Source organism: Hippoglossus stenolepis, chromosome 5, assembly GCF_022539355.2.
Source record: "Hippoglossus stenolepis isolate QCI-W04-F060 chromosome 5, HSTE1.2, whole genome shotgun sequence".
NCBI classification, from domain to species: domain Eukaryota; kingdom Metazoa; phylum Chordata; class Actinopteri; order Pleuronectiformes; family Pleuronectidae; genus Hippoglossus; species Hippoglossus stenolepis.
This window is the reverse complement of record NC_061487.1, coordinates 23,116,402-23,139,997: the sequence shown is the minus strand read 5'-3', so window position 1 is coordinate 23,139,997 and position 23,596 is coordinate 23,116,402. Positions and strand designations below refer to the sequence as shown.

At 42.9% G+C, this 23,596-nt stretch overlaps 1 protein-coding gene across 1 annotated transcript in view; it reads right to left on the bottom strand.

Moving 5' to 3' along the window:
• The window catches only part of tmtc2b (transmembrane O-mannosyltransferase targeting cadherins 2b), a 96,564-nt gene that overhangs the window by 18,972 nt on the left and 53,996 nt on the right, over positions 1-23,596 (bottom strand). Inside the window, exons 3-8 of the mRNA XM_035156957.2 lie at positions 13,884-14,730; positions 11,570-11,684; positions 11,078-11,163; positions 8,946-9,130; positions 7,735-7,813; positions 3,316-3,437 (exon numbers count right to left, since the gene is read on the bottom strand). Of these exons, the coding sequence (XP_035012848.2) occupies positions 3,316-3,437; positions 7,735-7,813; positions 8,946-9,130; positions 11,078-11,163; positions 11,570-11,684; positions 13,884-14,730 (1,434 nt within the window). The remainder of the gene's footprint in view (positions 1-3,315; positions 3,438-7,734; positions 7,814-8,945; positions 9,131-11,077; positions 11,164-11,569; positions 11,685-13,883; positions 14,731-23,596) is intronic.

Here is a 23,596-nt window from a genome sequence, read left to right as displayed (position 1 = left end):
GGGATCTGAACCTCAAAAAGCCCCCCCGACAGTATCTGAAGCATCTTCATCACTCAGAGTCGTGCCACAGGGAGCGTGGAGGTAGGGGATGACAGAGGCTGGGGCTGAAGGGCAGGTCAACTTCCTGCGCTGGCTGTGATCATGTTTAAATGCTGTTGTCATCAGGCACAGGGGACACAGCCACAACAGAGAAGAATATAAATATCACCCTGACTGGGATTAATGGGTAAAAACTTTCCCAAACTTTCCAACAAAAGTTTTTTCATGGCTAAATAGACTGTATATCCGTCTAAACAACGTTATTTGCACTCAGGATCACCGGAGCTCGACACACCTCCACCATCCATCATAGTCAGAGATCCTCAGAGAGTCGTCCCCACAGGTTTGAACTCTGCCTTTCCTCCAAAAATCGATAACACCTTCTTGAATAAAATGGCTTTCTCTTCACGGCCGAATGAATTCTTCCCCTCGTCCACTTTCCCCCGGACTCTTAACGCCGCCCTCCAGAGGAACCGAGTCGTTCCCCTGCACTGTTTCAAACTGACGGCGTTTGGTTTCAGATGTTTTTTTTTTTATCTTGTCAGAAAAGGAATTCATGTCAACTTAACGAACGACGTTGATCTGTGTTGTCAGCTGAGCGGTAATTTGAGCTGACCATCGGTCAGTGCTGAGTACAGATGGGAAAATCAATCCTGTGGTGCAGGAGCTCAATTTAATTTAGACACACAACGATACACTTCACTGATATTTTACTGTTATTATGCAATTATATTATTGTATTATATTATTATATGATGGTATTATTAGAGTATTATGTTAGTATGATGCTGCCAGAAAGCACAAAGGTTGAAAAGGCTGGAAAGTATAGGGGGGGGAAATGTAGCCTTGCGCTGTTCAGCTACACTTTGGTTTTTGGATTAAACTAATGAAAAGTAACATGTTAAGTATTGAGCTGTAGAGATGCTGGTGAGTGGTTTTGCTATGGACAAACATGAAGCTAGCTGTTTCCAGACCATGCACGATGCTAAGCTAACCAGCTGCAGGCAGTAGCTTCATATTTGCCACACAAAAATATGAACGTCAAAATTCTCACCTCAATTTTGGCCAGAAAATGCAAAGAAAATCTTTATTTTGTTAAAATGTCAAATTAATCATTGAAAAGTGTTAAAACATGTTGGAAAAGTTTGCATTTTTCCTGCAGGTTTAACTAAATAATGATGTGCCAGTGAAATTCCTCCACACAAATCAGTGGCGATACACAATTTATAAATTTGGAGCGAGTACAAAGGAAAAGGGTCTGTTTCCAGAAAGGGAAATGAAAGGGGACAGAGCCAGGAAGAGTCTTGAATCCGTGTGGAAATTCAGACACCAGCGCTCCAGGTTTTTGAACACGTCCTTTCATCAGAGACCAGACAGCAGGAGAAGGGGACGTCGGCTGAAGACGAGGCCTCCACCCGTCCTCTGACCTTCTGAGCTACTCTTCCTCTAATTTGTTTATTTCCATCCTGACAGCTCACTGCTCTCTTCCACACACGCCTTTCTTGCTGCTATCTGGAACGGAAGACTGTTTAAGATTCTTGACCGACATCTCCTCGTAAAGTCAGTGACCCTGAAACGCTTCCGCCCAATCAGCATAGACGACCTTTCCTTTGCTGAAACACGGCTATGTGACTCTGAAAGGATTTTATCTCTGCAGACGTATAAACCAGGACAGATGTAAACTTGTTTCACCACAGTTAAATATTTTACTTTTAATTGGGGCAACATGGTAATTACAGGGTTGCAGCATTTAGATTTTTTTAGGAACAAGTAGCATTGACTTAACAATTATATCTAATCAGGAAGAAATACTAATCCAAAGCATATAATATATATATATATATATATATATATATAAAATCTATTATTATAGGATGGTACTAATGATAACAATAGTGTAATCTAGTGTAATCTTATTTTATGGTGAGACTTCACTTTGATGTTTTAAGAGGAATGAATCATAACAATATACCATGCTGCCGTACTGTACGTTATATTGTTGTTCTATTACTACATCTCATTTTATAATATATTGCTCTATATTTCATAACTCATTTATTGTAGACTATTATTATACTATACTATTTGATAGTTTGTATTCAAATACTATTAATATTAATACTCTTAATACTATTAACCATATTACATCCTGATATTCATATATTTTTTATTTAAGTTTGTTTTTCCGACATATACATGGATATTACATTAAAGTAAACATGTATATATAAATATATATGTCTGAAATTAATCTTGACACGTCTACGCCCAGACAGGCAGGAACATCTCTCTCTCTCTCCTCTCATACTCGCTCTCTTCCAGCCGTTTCCCCCGTCTCTCACTCTTTCACCCACACACTATTGATTAACTGTAGAGTCTTCAGGAGAACATTACGACCGTCAGTAGAACTGATGAGAATCCTGGGTGGATGAAAGGGAGAGTAATAAACGGACAGAGTGAAAAGAACGAAAAGGAGACAGGTGGAGAATGAGAGGAGGTTCAGGGAATAGAAAAGTGAGACGATGAGAGTTTCAGACCCGAGAGTCAATTCGTTCATCAGTGTGATTGATTAACATTCAACCTGCCTCGACACGTATTGAGTGAGGCACAGGTGAAGCTAATGCTGGTTTGTCCGTGCAACTTTTGTTGAACTGAGGCCACGAGTCAGCGAACTGACTCATGAGTTGTGTCCCAGTTCAGGGGCTGCATCCTTCGGAGGCTGCATTTTAAGATGGATTACGTCACAGCAGCAGGACGAGGCTGTCCCATTGAAATACTTCAAATGTGGCCGCCAAATTTCCACCGCAATCAGCCAAGGTTGGATCCTTCTCGGGCCAACCGTTCTCAGGATTCATTCTTGGATGACAAAACTGCTTTTCAAAGTGATAATGGCAGAGACCTAGACCTAAACTTCCAATTTTTAAGTCCACCATTGACCAGACTGTCTCATATTAGGTCTATGCAGCCCAAAAAGCATGTGGCCCAGATCGTGTCATCCAACAGAAGCTGCCCCTGAATTGGGACACGTTGTTATTTAGCCTGTTTGTTGAGGAGTTGGCTAACATTAGCCATTGTAGCAGCAGTATAGCCAACAACAGCTTTGTTAGTTCTGAAACGTTTAAGTTTTACTAACTGTACTAATTGTTTTATGTTGTCGCTTGTTTTTATCATTGTCTGTCTTCGCTGGTTTATTGGTGAGCCGAAGACAATTTTCCTCTTTGGTAGACAGTAAAGTAATATTCTATTCTATTCTATGTTCCATTCAACAAATCTTACCGTGACAGCCAGGAGTTTGCCGTAGGTGAGGTGTGCAGGGATGTGGTCGGGCTTGGCTCGCAGCGACTCCGTGTACCAGTGCTCAGCTTCAGGCAGTTTGTTCAGTCTCATGTAGGCCTCTCCTGTGAAGAGCACAGCGAGGGGTCGGGGTCAGAGGTCAACGTGTCAGAGGTTAACACATCACACGTCTTCCCATTGTTCAGCTCACAAGTCTCAACAGGCCAGAACTCAGTCCAGTCCGATACACAACTCAACACAAACCTCCCAGTGTTAGTCAGTCCTATTTTAACACATGTGATGATCATCTATTATTTCTAAATTCCCATGCGATGAAATGTCACGATTTACTGATACTCAATACAAGACGGCAAATATGACCTGAGAGGTAAGTTCACTCACAGTCAGACAGAATTCTTCATATGTATCTGTAAGCTACGCTCAGCTTAGATCCTTTACTGATCCTCCGTAGAGGAAATTCAAAATTGACACGGCAGCACAAGTAAAATGAGAATAGAAACAGAATAGAAATACTATATACAATATTAGGCTGTTTTATAAATGTGCAATATAAAGATAAACTTTGTGTAGTTGTGCAATTTGTCTTTTGTCGATTAAAATATACAATTTGTGCAGTAGTTGATTTTAGAGGGGAAGCTAATTATAGGCATATAAAAGCACTTTTCAGTCACTATATACAGTAAATAAAGTTTAGATTATGTTTATACTGTTTGTGTTGTTAATTGTACCTGTTGTACTATGTGTACAAATAAAAGAATTCAGTTAAGTTGTTAAAAGAAGCTGAAACAAGGATTCAGTGGATATTTTTAGAGAAGTGCAGGAGTGAGTCTCTAATGCTCTCCCTCTCGCTCCCCGGCGTCTGTCAGACATCATCCGATACCTCCCCCACTCAACATCTGACCCTCCGCCTGCTAGCACCTGAAACAACAAGGACCTCTCTTTCATAGCCGTCCAATAACACTTACATTATTGAAAGAATTTGACAACATTGGCTGGTAATTGAACACAACACGGTTAAAATCAACATTCAAACAGATTAAGGGAAAGAAAGTGAACGAATCCCAGGTGTTAAAAATTTCTGTTGACACATGAACGACCAAAGTGTCCAGACAAGTTGTTTAGACAAGAGCTGACTGAAACTTTATTTCCAGCGGAATTAGGACTAATCACTGTCCTGATAAGAAACCGTGATAAGCAGCAGGTGACACACACCCAGTTAGAACTTGGGGCGACGTTTTAATCTGAAAACACTTTCTCCAAAGTGCGATAACGCCGTTATAGCTCTCGAAACATTCTGTGGGCATGTAAAAGACATCAAATTTAAGATGTCACTTCCTCTTATTGTGAGAAAATACAGCTTGAGGCTTAAGAACGTGTGTAACGTAATACATGAGAATATATTTTCAAGACGATATCCATCAGCACGGCCGTATGTTTTAGATTCAAGAGGTGGAAATCCATGATATAGGAGACAATAGAAAATAGAGCGAATGGATTAGAGGATATCTCAAAAATCGCAAACACAAAACTGTCATAATGTAGAAACCTTTTCAATTAGTAGGAATTATGGCTAATAAAGGTTTTGGATGAATTAATCTTAACAAGATTGTAGAATTTTACAATTAATTCAAAGCTATTTAGATGTACAATTTGTTACTTCGGCCACAAGGGGTCTCTAAATCAAAACAATAACAAAAGACAGAGTTTGATGATGTCGTGAAGCAGCGTGGGATCATGGGAGTTGTTGTCTTCACCACCATTGCAGATGAAAATCTAGCAAATGGCAATAAATAATTGCCATTGGAAGTAAAAGTAAAAGTAAAAAAACAGCTACCAGGCAAACAGGCTAGCAGTGTGTCTTTCCTCCATGATAAGTCGTAAGTTATAGCAGAGACGGTCAAAGCCACGGGTGATGAGGATATGATGCAAATAATCCAAATACGCAAGTCAACAACATATGTACCATAGGTCTAGTTGTTTTGAGACATTTTGATGGAGAATTGTTAAATATTATACGTTTAAAAATGCAGACACTGGTCTGTTATGACCTCTGCTATTGTTGACGGGGTTTAAAATACTCGTCTGGCCCTGCTGGCAGCGGCCCTCTGCTTGAGATTAGCACAAACATCAACGTGCAATTAGAAGTGACATCGAATTCCAAGGAGCTGAAACCCGGGCTCCTCTGAGGGGAACATTCCTCGGCCCACCAGAGAGCGTTGGAGCCGCACCAGCCGGGTGCAGATTACCACCTAGCTCTGCCTCCGATGAAAGCTCCTGCTCCGTGGCGTCTGACGAGCAGCATGAGCGCAAGCGAAACTGGAAGGAAATAAATACGATGGCAGGTGTGCCAAATGTGCAAATCAGTTCGGCGAGGAAACAACGCTAAGCTGCAGAAATCACAGATCTCTGGCTCGGCGCCTCCTTTACAGTCGCAGCGCTGCTCCTTAACGGTGACTGGAGCTTTCATCAACACTTCTGACATAATCTCAGTAGCTCTGTCAAACTGCATTTTGCCGAGGCATAAGAGAAACCGTGGCACTAACAAGTCTGGGCTACAGACGTGCCAGGTTTTAAAGTGTCAGTGTGTTGAAGTAGCTGCACGTGCATGAAAGAGAGAGAGAGACGGCAGGAGGGAGACAGAGGGAGACAGAGGGAGAGAGAGAGAGAGAGAGAGAGAGAGAGAGAGAGAGAGAGAGAGAGAGAGAGGAAGGCAGGAGGGAGACAGAGAGAGAGAGAGAGAGAGAGAGAGAGAGAGAGAGAGAGAGAGAGAAAGGCAGGAGGGAGACAGAGGGAGAGAGAGAGAGAGAGAGAGAGAGAGAGAGAGAGAGAGAGAGAGAGAGAGAGAGAGAGAGAGAGAGAGAGAGAGAGAGAGAGAGAGAGAGAAGGCAGGAGGGAGACAGAGGGAGAGAGAGAGAAAGTGAAACAGCAAAGAGAGAGAGTAGTTATAATGAGCCTGCAGCAGCTGCTCCACAGCTGTTATCCAACAAAGCAAATTATCCCAGTGTAAAATAATATTGTAAATCTTACTACTGTTCAGTAAAAACACTGTTTTACTGCACAAACTCAAATCACATTTCTAAAACAAGGACTTCACCGATAAACCTGATTCAAATTGATGTTTTTGATGCTGATTTTACACTTTTATTCTGATGATCTACTTACAAGTCACATTCATACATTAATACACAACAGCCGTCAGGGGCAATTTGGGGTCTTGCTGAAGTGTCCTTGGGCACGCAGACTAAAGGAGCCGGGTTTGAATCAGCGTCCTTCTGGTTAGTGGACGACCCACTCTACCTCCTGAGTCACAGCCGATACTCCTTAAAGATTCTAACACCAAACTTTAGCCAAGGCTTAAACTAATCTGTAGACTACATGAAGCCTACAGTGATTCTGACCCAGTTTTCATCGACATATTTAATAGTAGAGGACGAACTTTAAGCAAGTTTAGGATCCACAGCTGGAAATCTGAACCCAGGTTTGACATCTCCTGAATCCCCACAGCTCTAGTGGTGTGGATTAGGATAAATGTGTGACCTCAAAGGAATCTACAAACACAAACAACTAATTACTTTCTCCTAAGCTTACAGAAAGTTCAAGAATAAAAAGATTTGGGGGAAATAAGCAGCAAAGAGAACCTGTGCTCACTCCCTCTGGATCCAAAATGTTGACTCGATCTCATTGTTTCTTGAAAAACTACAAACCCCAGATGTAACCAACGATAACTTCACAGTCGACCACTAACAAACGTCTCCTCCTCCCCAAAAGAGGCAAATTCCACCGAACCCGTGTGGTTCTTTCTTCAGAATAGACTCAGTTTCTTACATAATCTCTTCAAAGTCTTGTGTCTTATGACAATGAGGAGCTGATGAGCCTATGTGAAACTTATACTGAAGTACAATTTAACTAGATACTCTACATTCATCATTTTAACGCAGGCAACTAGCTGATCTTCTGATATTCGCACTGTAAAATGACACTGAGCATAAAAATACAACTTTATACTCGTAATATGACTTTTTTCTCAAAATCTCATATTGTGTTTCCCCGTACTTTGGATATGTTCCACAGTTGAGGTTAGCAACCCCTGACTTATCCCAATTTCAAAGTTACATGTGAAACACAGCAATCAGTAATTCTTAGTGTTCTGGAAGTTTGGTTCTGTTACCATGTCGACCGTCCAGAAGAAAAAAGACAGGCTCTTTGTTTTTTCCGAGACTCAGAAACAACAAAGTGAAACAAAATTGTATGATGTATAACAGACAGTTTCTCTTAAAAAAGAAACTCCAAGCTCAACTCCTTACCCTCAGTTCTGCCCTCTGTTTTTACTTGCACACTAAAATAAAAACACACAAAAAGGGCGTTTTACGAGTGTGGTCCTGAGACAAAAGCAGCTCTTACCCATCATGTTGTAGAGGCTCTGTGGTGCAAATTGTCTCGGCATTTTCTGTAGAGCTTCTTTAAACACGGAGACGGCCTCCTGTGAATGAAACAAATAAAAAAAGAGGAGGGTGGGTGTTTGCATTAGAGAAGAAGAGGGAGACCCCCGGAGAAAGTGGCGCTGGGGGTAAGCAGTCATCCCTCCCCCTGCAGCTGCAGCTCTGACACAGTGAATACACAGCGTGGAATCGGGGGGGTCGTCGGGAGGCTGGTTCGTACAGAGCAGAGCAGAGAGGGTCTATCCTCAGTGTCACGGCTGTTAGGACGACCAGAGCGGCATCACATACTGACACTGGTATGTACAGATATATATATATACAGTGTGTAGGTGCAGCCACCTCAGGGCCCTTCTGGTTTTTAATGGAAGGAGCATTTTATTGCTGAAGCAAATGTTGAAGGTTGGAGGAAGTCGGGGCTGCTCTCGTTCTCCAGCAGGCCAACTATTCAGAAAGGTCCTTTACCGAATCTGCAGCTCCACTGTCTCATTCCTGATTGAATCGGCAGCGTTGGAAAACCAGTTATTATTTAGCCAGCGCCGTGGGTCTTTGGGGGCGAGGGAAGAGAGTGAATTTGTAGGAAAACAACCTGACGATTATCTGCACAAAACACTGGGTCCCCTGTGACACCGGCAGTTTGAAAACATGTCCCTGTTAAACCCCAGCGTTTTCTCAGTGTCCCCCTAAAGGCTCCTCAGGCAAACGCTGCACTTTATCTCAACACATTAGGTTTTATTTTACAGCGTGTAACTCGGTGCAGATTTTTTCCTATGGTAGCAGCCGTGGTGTTTGTTAGACTAAACTAAAAGTACATTTGTTTATGGGACCTGTAGTAAATGCAATCTAAAGGCCAACATATATATTTCGAAGGGATGTGATCTGCATGTTAAGCAGGTTATAGTGTTTATATTCTGTATAATGGATCGCTATAGGAAGTTGCATGTCGGACTTCTTATCACATTTACCAGCTTTATGAGGAACAATGAGGAAATAACCGTTCCTCACATTTGGAAATGACTGCAGCTCCGCACCAGATATTTTTTGCTTTCTGATGCATCAAATTAAAACAGCGACTTCAACACTACCGTGCACTTCTGCAAATTAAAGTCCCAACATGCAAAATGATTCTGAAGCACACGTGTATGTCTGATTGTCGTCCGCGGTGCGGGTCGTTACCTCCTGATGTCCCTGCTCGTGCAGCAGCTTGCCCAGGTTGTACAGGCAGCTGGTGACCGAGCTCTTGTGGGCGTGGGGGTCCTTCAGGTTCTCGTCCGGGATGTCGGCGCAGGTCAGGAAGGTGCGCTTGGCTTCATCCATGCGACCCTGATTCATGAGGATGATGCCTGTGTTCAAGTAGGCCGCTGAAAAGGAGAAAAGACGGAAATTGGCGTTAGCTTAGGCAGAAAGTCGCATGTTTCATTCATCACCATCGATGGGCCATTCACGACTGTGTGGTTGTAGCATTTTGTAGTAAAACTTCCAATCATCTGACTCCTCCATACGTGCAACATATTTGTTTGTTGTTGTTGATTTAACTAATATTTAAACGTACAATATGTAACTTCGGCCACCAGGGCATAAACGATAACCAAAGACCTTGTTTGACGATATTGTGAAGCAGCGTGGGATCATGGGAGTTGTTGTCTTCACCACCATTACCGTTTGCACTCTTAATTGGTAGAGCTTTGGCGACAGAACAGTCGTGATAGTTTACAAGTGACCCACAAAAACAGTGGAAGGAAAAAACAGCGTTCTAGTTGTTTTTAGACATTTTAAAGAATATATATGAACCGATTCTTTGATAGTTTCCTCCGAGAGAAGAAAAGAAGTCAATTGTATTGTACGTGTGTAACTTCTTTCCCTAAACGGCCTGTTCCATTGACACACACTAAGTTTCTCCCTGAACTGAAGCCACAGATGAACGGTGCTGAAAAGGTGAGTAATGACCGACTCTTTAGAGAAATACACCTTCAGGCTGGAACAATGAGCCACTGTTAATCGTCTCCACGCTCACTGAACTGTACGTCTGACCTTTGCCTGGACCCCGTGGGACACTTTCGGAGGCTTGTTAAACCTTTTTTCTTGAGCGGTCAAAGACAACGTCCAATGATCGATATGCAGCCGGAGTGCAATTAGTCCCCGTGGACCCGCCTCTGTAAACAACTCCCGATCGAGACTGGCTGTTGGAATAAATTAACTTGATGCCGCAGATCAATCTGGAAGTCTCGTCTTCCTATCGGCCGTTGACATAAAATCAAGTTAAAGGCGGCGGCTGGGAATCAAACAGCCTTTTTCTGTACAAAGAAATTTCCTTCTGCCTCTGTCCTTGGGATTCGTTATCTCAAAAGCTTGAAATTATTTATCTCTGCATCCTCACACCTCGCAGTCTTATCTGTCCCACGTGGAGCGGCTCTCAATTGTCAATTTCTAGACGTTTGTTTCCCGTTGCATGCATCAGCACTGACAGGGGACAAATAACAAAACCCACAGACAGACCAAAGCAGTATTTTCCCCCCCGATTTCATTGGTTTCTAAAGTGATTTTCTGCAAAAAAAAGTGACAGACATCAATAGAGTTTTATCACAAAGCAGGATATCTCTACAAAACGCTACAGTTTGCACTAGTTAGCTCCCAACTAGGCAGTGAGTAATGGTGTAACCTTGAGGGAAAACCCTTAACTGTCACATTCTCATTCTACCCTTAACGTGTCTGCTGCTCGGGGTAATTAATTAACCTTGTTATCGGGCAAGAACAGATTGGATAATTGCACCCTGAATGGAAATTTTCTCGTCGAACCATGATCTTGATTAGGTCTATAATTAATGCCAGGAATAAAAAGGGAAGAGACGTTTAAGGTTCTCTGTTTATCTGTCATTGACTAATGCCTGGAACAATGGGGAGCTAATTTCCTGCATGATCAGGTACGATACGCAGCTATTTGTTCTAATCAGGGAGCGAAGATGACAATGAGCGGAAAATATAGTTCTGGGGGAAAATGGAAAAGAAGAGGAACGTCAGGAAGGAAGGAGGGATTCAAAGAAGGGAGAGAGTGCCTCGGCCTGGATTCATAATAAATGACATAATGCAGTTACTTGATCTGTTGACATGACTTGGCTTTGAGAGGCCGTCTGACAGCCGTGTTGAATGTTTAATTCAGCCGTATACCCGCTGCCCTTTGCCACCTATTCCTCTCCCTTCGCATTAACCACAGCCTGTGCTCACTGTTGCCTGGACACAGCACAGCCACAACCACAAGAGCTGGAGATTGTCAATAAAAAAAAAAAAAGAAAAAGAGGAGCTGTACTTACAAGCCAGGGTTGGCCTGCTCCCAATGGCCAGCTTATAGTAGTGGAGTGCCTCCGCGAACTTGTTGCTCTCCTGCAGCAGCAAACCGCTGGAACAGACAAAAGAGGGAGAAGCGACGGCGGCGGACGTTTAGAGCTTAAGAAACTCAAAAAGAGGAGATGTTTCCAGTTATAAGCCTCTGTTGGTGTCATGCATGAACACAAGCACTTGATAAAGGAGCTCCGTTTATTTATTTGATCTGAGGAAACCACAGACATTTGAGCACAGTGTGAGTATTGGCTGTGGATGTTTTGCATTTTCCCCCTCAGGCTAAACCAGCATCATTAAATATCCTGTCAGGCAGACCGCACTCTGGGGAATACAAGACACTTCCCCCGAGAGAACAAGTCTGATCAATGGACACACACGAGAGCAAAAAGACACCATTTGTTCATGCACTTTACTTTTCAAGTAATTAAAATAGCACTAAAACGAAAGATAAGTAACAAACTCACAGGTTATACAGCATGTCAGCCATGTTGCTGCGGTAATAGAGGGCGTTTCTGTACGCCTGCTCAGCCTCCTCCATCTCGCCCTGGCTCTTCAGGACGTTTCCAAGGTTGCCCCATGCTGACAGGTTACAAAAGCAAAAGTTAATCAAACAGAATAAAAGGAGAACCCACTTGAATAACATGTTTTTTCAGGATGGCTAAAAAGCCCGGAAAGCAGCAGACAACGTTTCTGTGGCAAAGTAATCATTTTTCCTTTTGTTATTCACAGCCTCACACTGTGGTGGGATAAGTGTTTCTAACCTCTGAGGAGCACGGTGTTCAGGCTGGAACACCAAAAAAACGTTATGAGTAAAAATAGATGACACACACCGGGGGAGCTTTGTGCCAAAACCACCAGTGATTCCTATGAGAGTCGGTATGAAAAGAAGACCACCACAGTGCTATTGCACGGCTAATGGCATTACTGCTGAATGGCATAATTCAGTATCTGACAGGTGGATGAAAAAGGTTGCTAAGAGCTTTTGTACATTTTGTGCGGAGACTGGTGAAGTGTGAAAAGACTTGAAGAGGGGGAAGAGACGGAACAAAAGAAACTCAGTGGATGTAAAATGACAGCGGAAGAGGGAAACACACTGAGCTTTAATGGCTGATATTTAGTAGCCAGTGCACATCACCATGCAAAGAAATCATCGTTAATCTTTATTTGAGGTTTGTAAGGTTGCACGAAGTATTAAAGAATCTCTGAAAAGGCTGTGATTAAACACACTGTGTCTCCATTCGGGGGCTGCGTCCTTCTGAAGCCTCATTTGTTGACCGATTATGTCACAGGCTGTCCCAGTTCGAAGGCTCCGACAACTGAGTCCTTCCACCCCCCCGAGCAACAGCCCGGCTCAAAATATCCCATGAGTCATTGCGCTTTCAGTGACCTACTGTTTTTCAAAGAGGTAACGGCGGCAAAAAGTGAGGCGAAAACCTCAGAAGATTTCATTTTGAAATGTAATTACGAAAAGTACGAAAACGTTTTTAATCAACCGAAAATAATGTTTTCTGTCTGTAGCACTGTTGCTAGGTGACGACTGTAAGGGCTGGACAATCTGCGGACGCAACGGGAAGATCAGATCGTATCATTTTGGTTTTGGTCTACACGACTACATCGGCTGCATAGACCAGCTCCTCCGAAGGATGCAGCTGCTGAATTGAGACACAGCTACAGATATTAAACGCACAAGTACAACATAAATGTGTCTAAGCCCTGAGATAATGCACCTCCTTGCATTTCCACTAGTTGTATAGACTAGAAAGATACAATTCTGGCTCACGCTGCTTTTGTTGACATGTGTTAAAATATGGAACATCCCTTCAAGCACGGTTTACTTAACTGTTCAAACTCCAAACGTCTACTGGATCCCAGAAGAATATTCAGTGTAAATAAATGCAGGCAGAAAACTCTTTCATTTAACTGTGGCTCCAGTAGTGCACAGATACATTTATGAAGTTTTATGGCAAAGAGATTTCGTAATTTTTCCAGTGACTGTGTTTGAGACGGAGTTACCATTCAAATCTGATATTAGCCATAATGACTGTGAGTTGGGGACATTGCTGCTGCTGCTGCTCTGGCCTGCCAAAGCAAACAGCTGTCATGCCTCAGCTCCGCTGCAGAATCTGAAAGGGAAATTAGCTAACACAACGTGTCCTGCTGTTGCCTTGTGTGTCCCTGCCTTCCTTCCCTCCTCAGCAGCTCGGAGCACTTCACTCTGCGATCGTGACCTTGAATGTGAACGCTATTGAATATTCTATCTCTTGTTGAAGCTGCCAATCAGAGATGCTGATGTTGGCCTTCCACGCGACACGCGGCCGCCGGTGTCATGCAACAGATTGGATGACGAGACGTGTGATAAACAGTAACATTTGGTATTTCTAAGAAGGAGCGTGGCCTTTGGTTGTAAAATTCACGCCAGCTTCACTCTGCCTCTTACTTGTAAGAACTTGAATATCTAGTGGTAAGGCTGAGTGATGAAGACGAGACACTTTGAAGAAGATTTACTTTGAGTTATTCGGGCCAGCAGCAGACTTACAGAGTCAGTGCACATGAGCGGAGCGTACATGCATCAGGGAACATCTTGCTTTTCATTTTGCCCCCATGTTATCAGGTTAGTGCAGCCACACTGCCTGCTTTGAAGCTACTTATTATTAGCACTTCCATTAATTAAAATGGACTAAATGTGGATGTTTACTGGCATCATATTAAAAAAACAATAATTTATAACCCGTGTGCATGCTTGTGTGAATGACAGCGTGCGTCAGTGTTGGGTCTCACCTTTAGCAGGATTGACATAAATCCCTGACCTGTAGAGCATCTCCTCATTCCGCCAGTCGCGGTTCCTCATGACAGTTTTGACGCCGAACAGAAGAACCAGGGCGGCGCTGCAGTACACCAGCATCGTCCTGAAGGACCGGCGTCGCAGTCGGACGTACAGGGACCTCATCCCCACCGCTACCAGCAGGCAGAAGCCCATGCTGGGGATGTACAGGACTCTCTCCGCTATCACAAAGCCCACATAGAAGAACAGGTTTGTGGCAGGGAGGAAGGGAATCGCCAACAGGCCTAGAGAGAACACCACTACATTCTCAGAAGTGGGCAGTGGAGTCCTGATCTCATAGTACTTCTTGGTACCATTTTGAGCACTGTTACTGTGATTGCCTGTGTGGGAATTGTTCGTATGTTCATGATTGTTGAATTGGTAACTGTGTCCATTGCTGTGTCCGTTTTTTCCGTTGGTGTAATGATGGGCTTTGCCGTTCGTCTCCCTGCTTTTAGCTGTGTGGTGCGTCCACAGGCCAAACCAAGCCAGTAGGAGCAGTCCAAGGTAGAAGACCCCCGTGTGGAAGTTCCTCGAATCAGCCAAGCTCCTGATCAAAGGCAGGGCGTCCATCGACCAATCAAAGCTGAGCATGTCCGGGCAGAGGAGGAGCCAAAAGTTGACGGCGGGCAGGTGGAAAAAGGTGAGGAACCTGGCGAGGAGCGAGGGCGAGTCGGCTGCCGGGTTGTCGGAGTTGGAGAAGTTGGGCGGCTTGTTGCCCATCCAGTAGAAGCGGCAGGCCAACAGCACGGCCCCCCAGCCGGCCAATAAAAACACATTGAGCAGCAGGTGGACGTTGTTCCTCTGAAAGACAAAGACAACACAGACTGAAACCTTCAATAATATGGAAAGGAAAAGAACGACTGTTGGGGATAATATATTGCACTTCTGAGAGCATCCGACGGAGAGCTAGTTTTCTGGGTGGTTGTAATTTGACCCCAACTTTGGACTGGAAATGAGACGTAGAAATATCTCATCTTACTTCACTTCAACTCTCCAGAATAAAACGGCTACGTGGCCACAACGGTGCAGCCTCATAATGCCAACTGTAGCAGAAAGAGTCTTTAAGACCAAGTTAGAAAATGATGACAAAGTAAAGTAAGTTTGATATGATTGGTTTTGGCTACTGTGATTATTTTGGAAATAAAAACAGTTCAGTATCATCTATTTATCTTTTGATATTGACTCTTTAAAACCCCTTTTTATACCAAACAAGCAGGAAAAAGGGCACATTAACGTCTTTTATTCAAGCCTGAACATTAACCCCATTGTTTATAAATGTCACTTTAAGTGACTTTATATCATAACTCTATATTCATGCAGATATTTTCCCCCTCCATGGCCTCTATAGAAGTCTCAAAAGAAACACAACTTTATGAACTCCATTCATCATATTACAGACTTGATATTAAACACTTTGCTAAATAACATGGGGAAATGCCTAGATATTTATAGTGTGTTTGGTTGTTTAATACTTTGCTGGCAGAGCTCTGAAAAGTGACTGGACATATTTTCCCACAGTTTGGATCCAAAGAAACAATCATTTTATTCAAATTGGAAAATGTTAGAGATTTCTCGAAACCTTGAGCAGCAGCGTCCACTCAAATCCTGCAGTAATACCTTGTTATGAAAAAAAGAAAAATGATGCCGTACTGCAGAAGGCCCCGAAAAGATAGAAAATGTAAATGTGAGGTATGCGGAGATGGTTTGTTGCATTAGTCTCCACAGACTGAATCTAAATCTCCAGGGCATCGCAGTCTGGACGTTTTCTCAGACGCGATCCTTTTCAATATTTAAAGCTAAACCCCAGGCACCACAGGCTATAACCCCACATTACCTTCATACCACTGGATGTCATCTTTCTCCATCTGCACATGCACCAGAGGGCACAAACGTGTCTCATCTGTGATCATAAACGTCAGCCCAGCCACTGCTTTGAGGGGGTGCTATTGATTCCCTTGTCTCGTCCGTTGTCATTTACAGATTCAGTGACCGCTGGGGACACGTGGCTACGGGGGGGGGATGAAAATCTTTACTTTCAGAGTAAACTATGCATAAAGAATTCCCATTTATGTTCATATCTAATGTATAAAAGTGTTTTGCTTGATTCAAGTCCAATTTATTTGGGTTTTCTTTTTATTTATAGATACATATAATAAAGTTTATGAATAAACTGTAAAATTTCAAGCCACTATTACATTTCTTTGTCATTAGGGTTTGAAAACAAGATCTTTACACAAAGGTTCAATATATATCTATCCATCTTTCAATCTATCTATAAAGAAATTATCAGTATCAACATCGGCCCCCAATAATCCATATCATCGGATTCTAAAACAAATAAAAATCCTGACTATCTAGTGGTTTTGATTTTATGGTACAATCAGAATATTACAGAAGAAAAGAGAATTACCTAAAAATTCATAATACTATTTATATTATTCATATATTATAATCAGGAGCTCAGACAAGCACCAGTGTGGTTAAAGCATCACGTTTGTATCCAACACTCCTGGCAGTTTTTGAAAATATCACTAGCATGCAAAAAGAAATCAGCTGGTATAAGGTCAGCTGTCAAAACCTTCAGTGGAGACCTGACAACTACCTGCGGTGCATCAGTTTTTTTGTGAGGATATACCACCGATGAAGAAGTTGTTCCGTCGCCTGGCAACAAAAAGGTCATCGTCTCAATCCACATCCCCGTTTCTCATTAATTTCAGCAACTGCCAAAACTGTAACCGTCAGCTCCCCATGGAAATCCAGAGGGAAAATGTGGGCTGGACACGGAACAGAGTAAATCCCAGAGAACGGCCTTTTATACAGAATCTAAGAGTATTAGAAAATTACTCTCAGATGCTGTTAAATAACAGTGAAATAAGAATATGAAGTCGTTGTGCTGTGCAGGGACTTCACATGCGAGAAGCGCTTCAGCATGTCGTCTAATGAACCTTCTTCAAAACCGACTGTGACCACAGTCCAACATAAAAACAAAGAGCACAGCAACTGAAAACAAAACAATGGAGTCTGTGTTTAGAAAACCTTAAAATTGTCCTATTAAAAAAAGCCCAATTTCCTGTCGAACTGATGTCAACTCTGTGTCTATGAATCAACTTAATTAGCCGTCGTGATTCAAGGGAATCGTGCATCTCTGTTACTGCTGATTGTGGATTTGCCTTCTGAGGTAAAACCAGAAATAGACACATCAAGAAGGGCTGAAGGGATCGATCCTTCTGTAGCAGTTAAAAGAAACAGTTCAGTATTATAGAAAACATTGAACGTGTCTGTATTCTAACCCAGAGATCGAAACCACACTGACATCTATACTATAATTAAGAGGCTACAGCTCACAGCCAAGAAATGAATTTTCCGAATCGTAAAACTCCTTTTAGGGTCAGATTCCAGAAAAAGTTGCAGCAGCGGCGTCTTAGATTTCTGAAATACTTTTGTTTTATTTATATCGTATTTATTTTTGTACAAATCTTACGTCCCATATTTTACAAATGAATAAGATGCCAAAAAACACTATCCATAAAAGTTCCAAAAACTTGAAAATAATGTGCATTATAGAAAATTATTTACCTTTTATTTATAATTTACACATAATAAAGAAAGACAAATGAGGCATTTGCAGTACAAGACCTACAAGAATAACAGAACCATTAAAATCCCCCGTTCCCAAAAAAGTACAACTCTCTCTTCCAGCCTAACTTTAAAATCTGTCATCCGAACTGCATATGAACCCTCAGGATGAATGGATCCCCATCATCATCCTCTTCGAGTCTCACACACCCACACAACGGTTTTAACGTGCCATTTCATTCCCTCCCTAAAACCACTGGAGTGTAGAAACAGACGTCCTGCAGCCACTTCTCTCTCCACGCAGGTGAGCTGAAACTCTGCAAAAGGGATGAAGTGGACTGAAGTGGTCTGCGAGGCCCCATCGAGGTTGTTGAGTGGTGTTAATGCATCTCAATCACTGCTTCGGGGGGGAAATCCAGCTCAGATTTAACAGGCTCTTCTACGACTCCTCAAGACGACTCTCTGGCACAAGCGAGGGCTTTCGAGACTTTCGCCTATAGTGGTAAATTAGAGTGCTCTGCAGGACAGACGGACAGAGCAGGTCAACAAAGACTCGGGTGTTATGCAGACAGCGCAGCGTGCCAAGTTCCCAACCACACAACAGCCTCGTCGCCCCTGAGGGGGTGTTCTGTTGTTTACGGCTGATTTATTTTTTGTTTTTTGATTCTGCAGAGCTTTATTCTGGCTGCAGCACAATGACACGGCACAAGTGAATATCCACCTCTGCTGATGACAACGTGGCACGTACTCATCCATACCTGGCACTGTGACAAACAGATATGTCAACCCGACTCTTCCCGGACGCAGCCCCCCCCCCTGCTCAGACAACACCATTACATGCTCGTGCCGCACTTGCACATTGAGATTCCCCTCGTTTTCATGCAGCATAAAAATAATCCATTGATTCCACACGTTTATAACCCCGCCAACTTTCTACGGAAAATAATTGAACAAAAAATAAATAGATTGGCAGAGAGTAAACAGGAAGTGCTCCAGAGATGTTCTGGAGGACATATTACCAGGGGACAACATGAACCTCACGTCCATTATGTCTTGGATAAACAAACATGTGCATCCTCCTTAATATGCCTGCGGTCAAAAATGTCTGCCATTCAAAGGCATAAGTTCAATTACCAGCCCCGGCAACGGCTCCCCGGGTGCTACGGCTCTATTATGCAGGAAAAAACCGAGGCATTCCAGCTTTGGGTCTTTTGTCTATAATCCAGTTTAGTTTGAAATAAGTGGTTTTGCACAACCCGGTAGGAGGCATGAGGGCAGTGTTTTCTTTCCCCTCCCTTTTGTGTTTCAAGCGCAATCAGTTCAGAACTGAAACAATTTAGCCTTTATGGGGCAGGCGTGTGAATAAAATATCCTTAGAGATGAAATGCAAATCAGGCCAATTAAGGAATCCCCATTCGTGCCTGTGGGTACCCCCCCTTTTTCCTTCAACACTCTGATTAGGTTGAATTGACCGAGGAGAAAACTCAATCTAAGAAAAAAGAAATTCTAACATCCGCTTGAGAAGTCTTGAGGCAAAATGAAGTGGAAAGAGCCCAGAGAGGAATTTAATTAATTAGTTTGGAGAATATTGCTCCATCCTCTGGGTATACACGGGCTTTTTTTGAGTAATTGGCCGATGCACACCTTAACTTTTTTAAATGCATTTTAAGGAAAATCCATCACATGACACATCTAAGTTGTTCATCAAACGGCAACGACGTGACAGAAAGCACCTCGGAGAAAATCTTACAAAAGTAAAAATGGCATGTCCGACCATCGACTCCTCTTCATCATTAGCGAGATCAATTGTCTGCGCAGGGCCTTTCATCAGATTCTGCTTCACATTGATGGACTTGTAATAGAAGTGAAAATGAGCACGGGGTACCAATCAGAGAGCATAACCACCTTCAAAGCCCTCAGGCACAGACACACACACACACGGCTCCGATTTGGTGAGAACACCAGATCCCCTTTAAAAAGTCTGCATAAATCTTTCTGAAGGTTTGATGGATGGATGTACAATCAGCTTGTGTGCTTTCCTCCTTGACTGCTGGATCAACTAATCAAGCTTGTGGCTGATGAACCACAAATTCACCATCTATCTCCCCCTTATCAGCAGCAGCTGCTGTGATCCCCTCCTCGGAGACAGTAAAGAACCTTTGGGTGTAAAACCTGATTGTTAGCAGGCAGGACAAGATAAGAGCCCAACTATTCACTTCCTAACAACGTGTAATGGATTACCAACAGCTGGCTCATGTTTTCCAAATGTGATTAAGCAGAGGTTTTTTTCACCGTGAATCTACTGACTGGGAAATGTGCTTATTTGCTGTGTGAAGCTGAAGCCAGCTGCCGATAGAGTGTAAATAAAGATGGACGAAACATCTTCGCTTCCTCCTGTTGTACAAAAATTAAGCTAAAATACTCTGGATAAGGGTGCTGCTATATATTGTTATCTTGTTATCAATGGGAGCCTACGTGTGACCAGTAGTGATTGTGGAATGGAGCCAATGGTACCCGATCGCTTTGACTTTTTAGTTTGACCCATGTCCCATCCACTCACATGGAGAAGGTAGGGTTTACGACCTATAGTGCATCCAACCACCAGAGGGCGACAAAGATGGTTTGGCTTCACTTTTGGGGAGCTGTCATGTCGTCCATCTTTATGTACAGACTACGCAGCAGCCAGTTAGCTTAGTTTAGCACAAAGACTGACAACATTGAAGATCAGTCTTGCTCTGTCCAAAATGTACTCTCCAGTACCGTTAATACTCGTGAATTGACATGTTATATCTCGTTTGTTTAATGTGAAACAATAAATCTGAAAATGAAAGTGTGAAAAGGACATTTTGGTTTTTACGGAGGGTTCATTCAAGAAGTTACTTTGCTGCTAATCATAACTTCCCTCAAAATCCACAAAGTTTAGATATAACGTGTGAATTAATGGGCTTAAGAAATACTGATTTACTCGATCTCACACCATTGTTTTCGTGCTCTTTTCATGCTCTAAGCTAAATTCTGTACAGACGTGAGTAGTATCAATGATTTAATGCTCAAAAACAAGTGTTTAATCACCAAAATGTTGAAGTATCCATTTACATTAAACAAGACTGTGGTGACTGATATACAGTCAGTGTATAAACACAATGTTTGACACAAGACGGATCAGACCATGAATCATCTCATGGCACATGTGATAAATTCTCATTCCTGAGACCAACTGCATGGAGTCTGTCATCACTTCGGCACAGATAACCCCAGATAAATGACAGTGTGTAGTTGACCTCAAGTCAAGTGAAGTGCTGCTGGACTGCAGGACACGTGGTGCGAAAGGGTCACGGAGTCCAACCCCGTGTTGGACCTGCCTCGCACTGCTCATGATCAAAGCTTTTAACCCGTGTGAACCCATCAGAAAACCCAGAGAGTCAGCTGGTCTGACTGGTGGATAGACAGAGCTGTGAAGATGAGGGAGGGAGGGGATCTGTCTGAGAAAGAGCAAAGGGGCGGCAAACAGTACAGTGATGAGCAGGAATTTGTTGGAGACTATTGACTGTAAAAGATTAAAGATGAGAGTTTCCATCCATGCGGGGGTGTGAGAGCACGGAGGAGGTAAAAAACAATGTGAAACGAACCCACACAACAATATGTGGTGCTCAACATCCATGCTAAACATTTGTCTCGTTTGATTCTCGCTACCTGTCCCCAAAGACCTGATGTGAAAAAAAGTAGTTGGAATTAAAACGCATGTGGTGAAAGCAAATAAATCTCAGCAAGCGAACTTCTGACCAAGACATCTTCAAACACATCAGCTCATGCTCTCTCGGTCGTGCTTCTATTAACCATAATCACTGAACCAACACGGGATCCATTTCTCTCTAAACCTTCACTCAACATTCCAGCTCGCCTCGCTCTGCCTCACTTCCACTCACCCTCTTTAAACACACTTATTCTAGATGTCCCAATCATGCTAAAATAAATGTCCTCTTTCCATGCCGAAGCCAGATGACCCCTGGGTTAGGGGCCGCGAGAGGGTCTCTCCACTGCCCAAGTGCCAAAATCAGGGTGGATTTATTTTCCCATCAGTGGCAATCAGACATCAATAGATAGATAATGGCACAGGAAAGACACATCACTTTCTGCCCCAACCAGAAGGTGCCTCTGGAGGGGGGGTGAAATGTGAACTTACGGGACGGGAGTGTGTTCTATGTTGTAGGTAGATGGGGGCTGAAGTCGAGGGAGGGCCCGAGGAAAGGAACATAAACAGTTAATCAATGGAAAATCCTCCACTTCTCCAAGTTTTCAGTGGTCACCGAAACCCGAGTTGACAAATTGTGGAAAAGCAGCGAAACTTCTCCGTACGTCAATTTGTCCTCCTCACGTTAAACTCGTGCACGAGCCGCTGACTGGTACAACCAAGATCCAAGTCAGCCATTTTTTGTTTTGCTTTTCTGTTTTCTGCTTTTGTTGCACGGGTCACGCAGCCACACGAAGGTCTCACATCATAACTCACTCCCTGAAAAGCCCCCTGAAAATTAAACAACTCTAAATTCATCTTCAGCAGTACTCGGTAAAAAAGCGACGGCAGTAAAGGGTCAGACAGGCCAAACAATAAGAACATAATCACAATGGAAAACCAAAGTCAACTCAAACCCTTAACATTTCAGAGGAGATATTTATTGAGTGAAACCACAGCCACGGATTGAAAAACAAACTCACTGTTCCTGATTTCGGGTCTTTCGCTTCCCCGTATTTATTTTCTACCGCGAGGGCCAACCAGTTTGTACGGCCGCTACTGCAAATCTGCTGTGACAAGATGCTGATTCAAGGTCCTGGGAGGCGGGGGGGGGCACTGTTTTGGAAGCACGTTGCCAGTTGTATCCCGACAAGATCAGTCCTGCCCATGCATGGATTCCCAGTCATTACGACGCATTTGGGAGATCAGAGCCGTTTTATTGCAGGGGTTTAGAGACGCTCCCACAGAACATGCATGAATGAGACACACAAAGCCAGAGCTGGGGTCCACAGTTAAGCAGATCTACCGTCGGGGGTGGGGGGATGTCGGTTACTGGGTTTAGAAAATTACTCCAATTGTATTTTTTTCCTCCCGTGAACCACTTTTACGAAAAATAGCTCTCCAGCGTGTCCCGTAACGGTCGACCGCGACAGGATGCTATTTGTTGCTGTTTACACTGGCTAGTAACAAGAACGGGAGAAACTCGGCAAACATGGAGCGTAAAGAGCGCTTGTGGTTCGGGGAAGATGACGAACAGCGGGAGTAAGCGTTGACCATGAAGCAGTCCAGATTCAAAATTCAGTCCAAAATGACTGATGAAATGATAATGTTCCACTTGTTTGCCAGTGGACTTGACAACGGGTGAGTGAGTGTGTGTTTGGGAAATGAACGACAAAATAAGAGCTGTGTTTCTTCACAGGAAACTGAACCACTGTGACTGTGTTTTTGGAGAGAGACTTGATTCCACAAGGCTGTGCTTAAAGTACTCAAAGGTATTAAAATCAATTCCAATGATGCAATATGAAAAATGTCGTCCAAAATCACATCATCCAAATCTTAAGCTCCTGTTGGTTTAGAGGGGATTTTTGCTCATTGTTCAGCTGTCTGGACAAAACTTGACTTGGTTTCAAACTTTTCAACTGTCACTCTCACTGTGCTCAAAGCCCCATTTTGGGCTGTAGGACATTTGTTTCAAATCCACTGCTCAGCTACATAGAGCAGAGCGACAGTCTGTGGTCAACATATCGAAGCATTTTGCAAATTTAGAGGCAGATATTTCCCTCGGGACTTGGTAGAGACCAAAAACAGAGCTAAGAGAGTGAATATTAGGAAGTTGCAATACTATGCAGTAATGGATAAAGTACTGGTAGCACTGTAAAGTACTGTTACTTTTGAGGAATGTTCACATTCTACTCAGGTAAACCAGTTCTTCAGTGTTACATTAAAAAAAAGGGGGACAGTGAGGGTAAATATGTGATACCAATTCTATATTAATAATTATTTATGATGGAATATATGAATTATATGATGAAGTTAATTAAAGAACATCTTCAGGCTACAAGGCTCTAACACATTATTGTT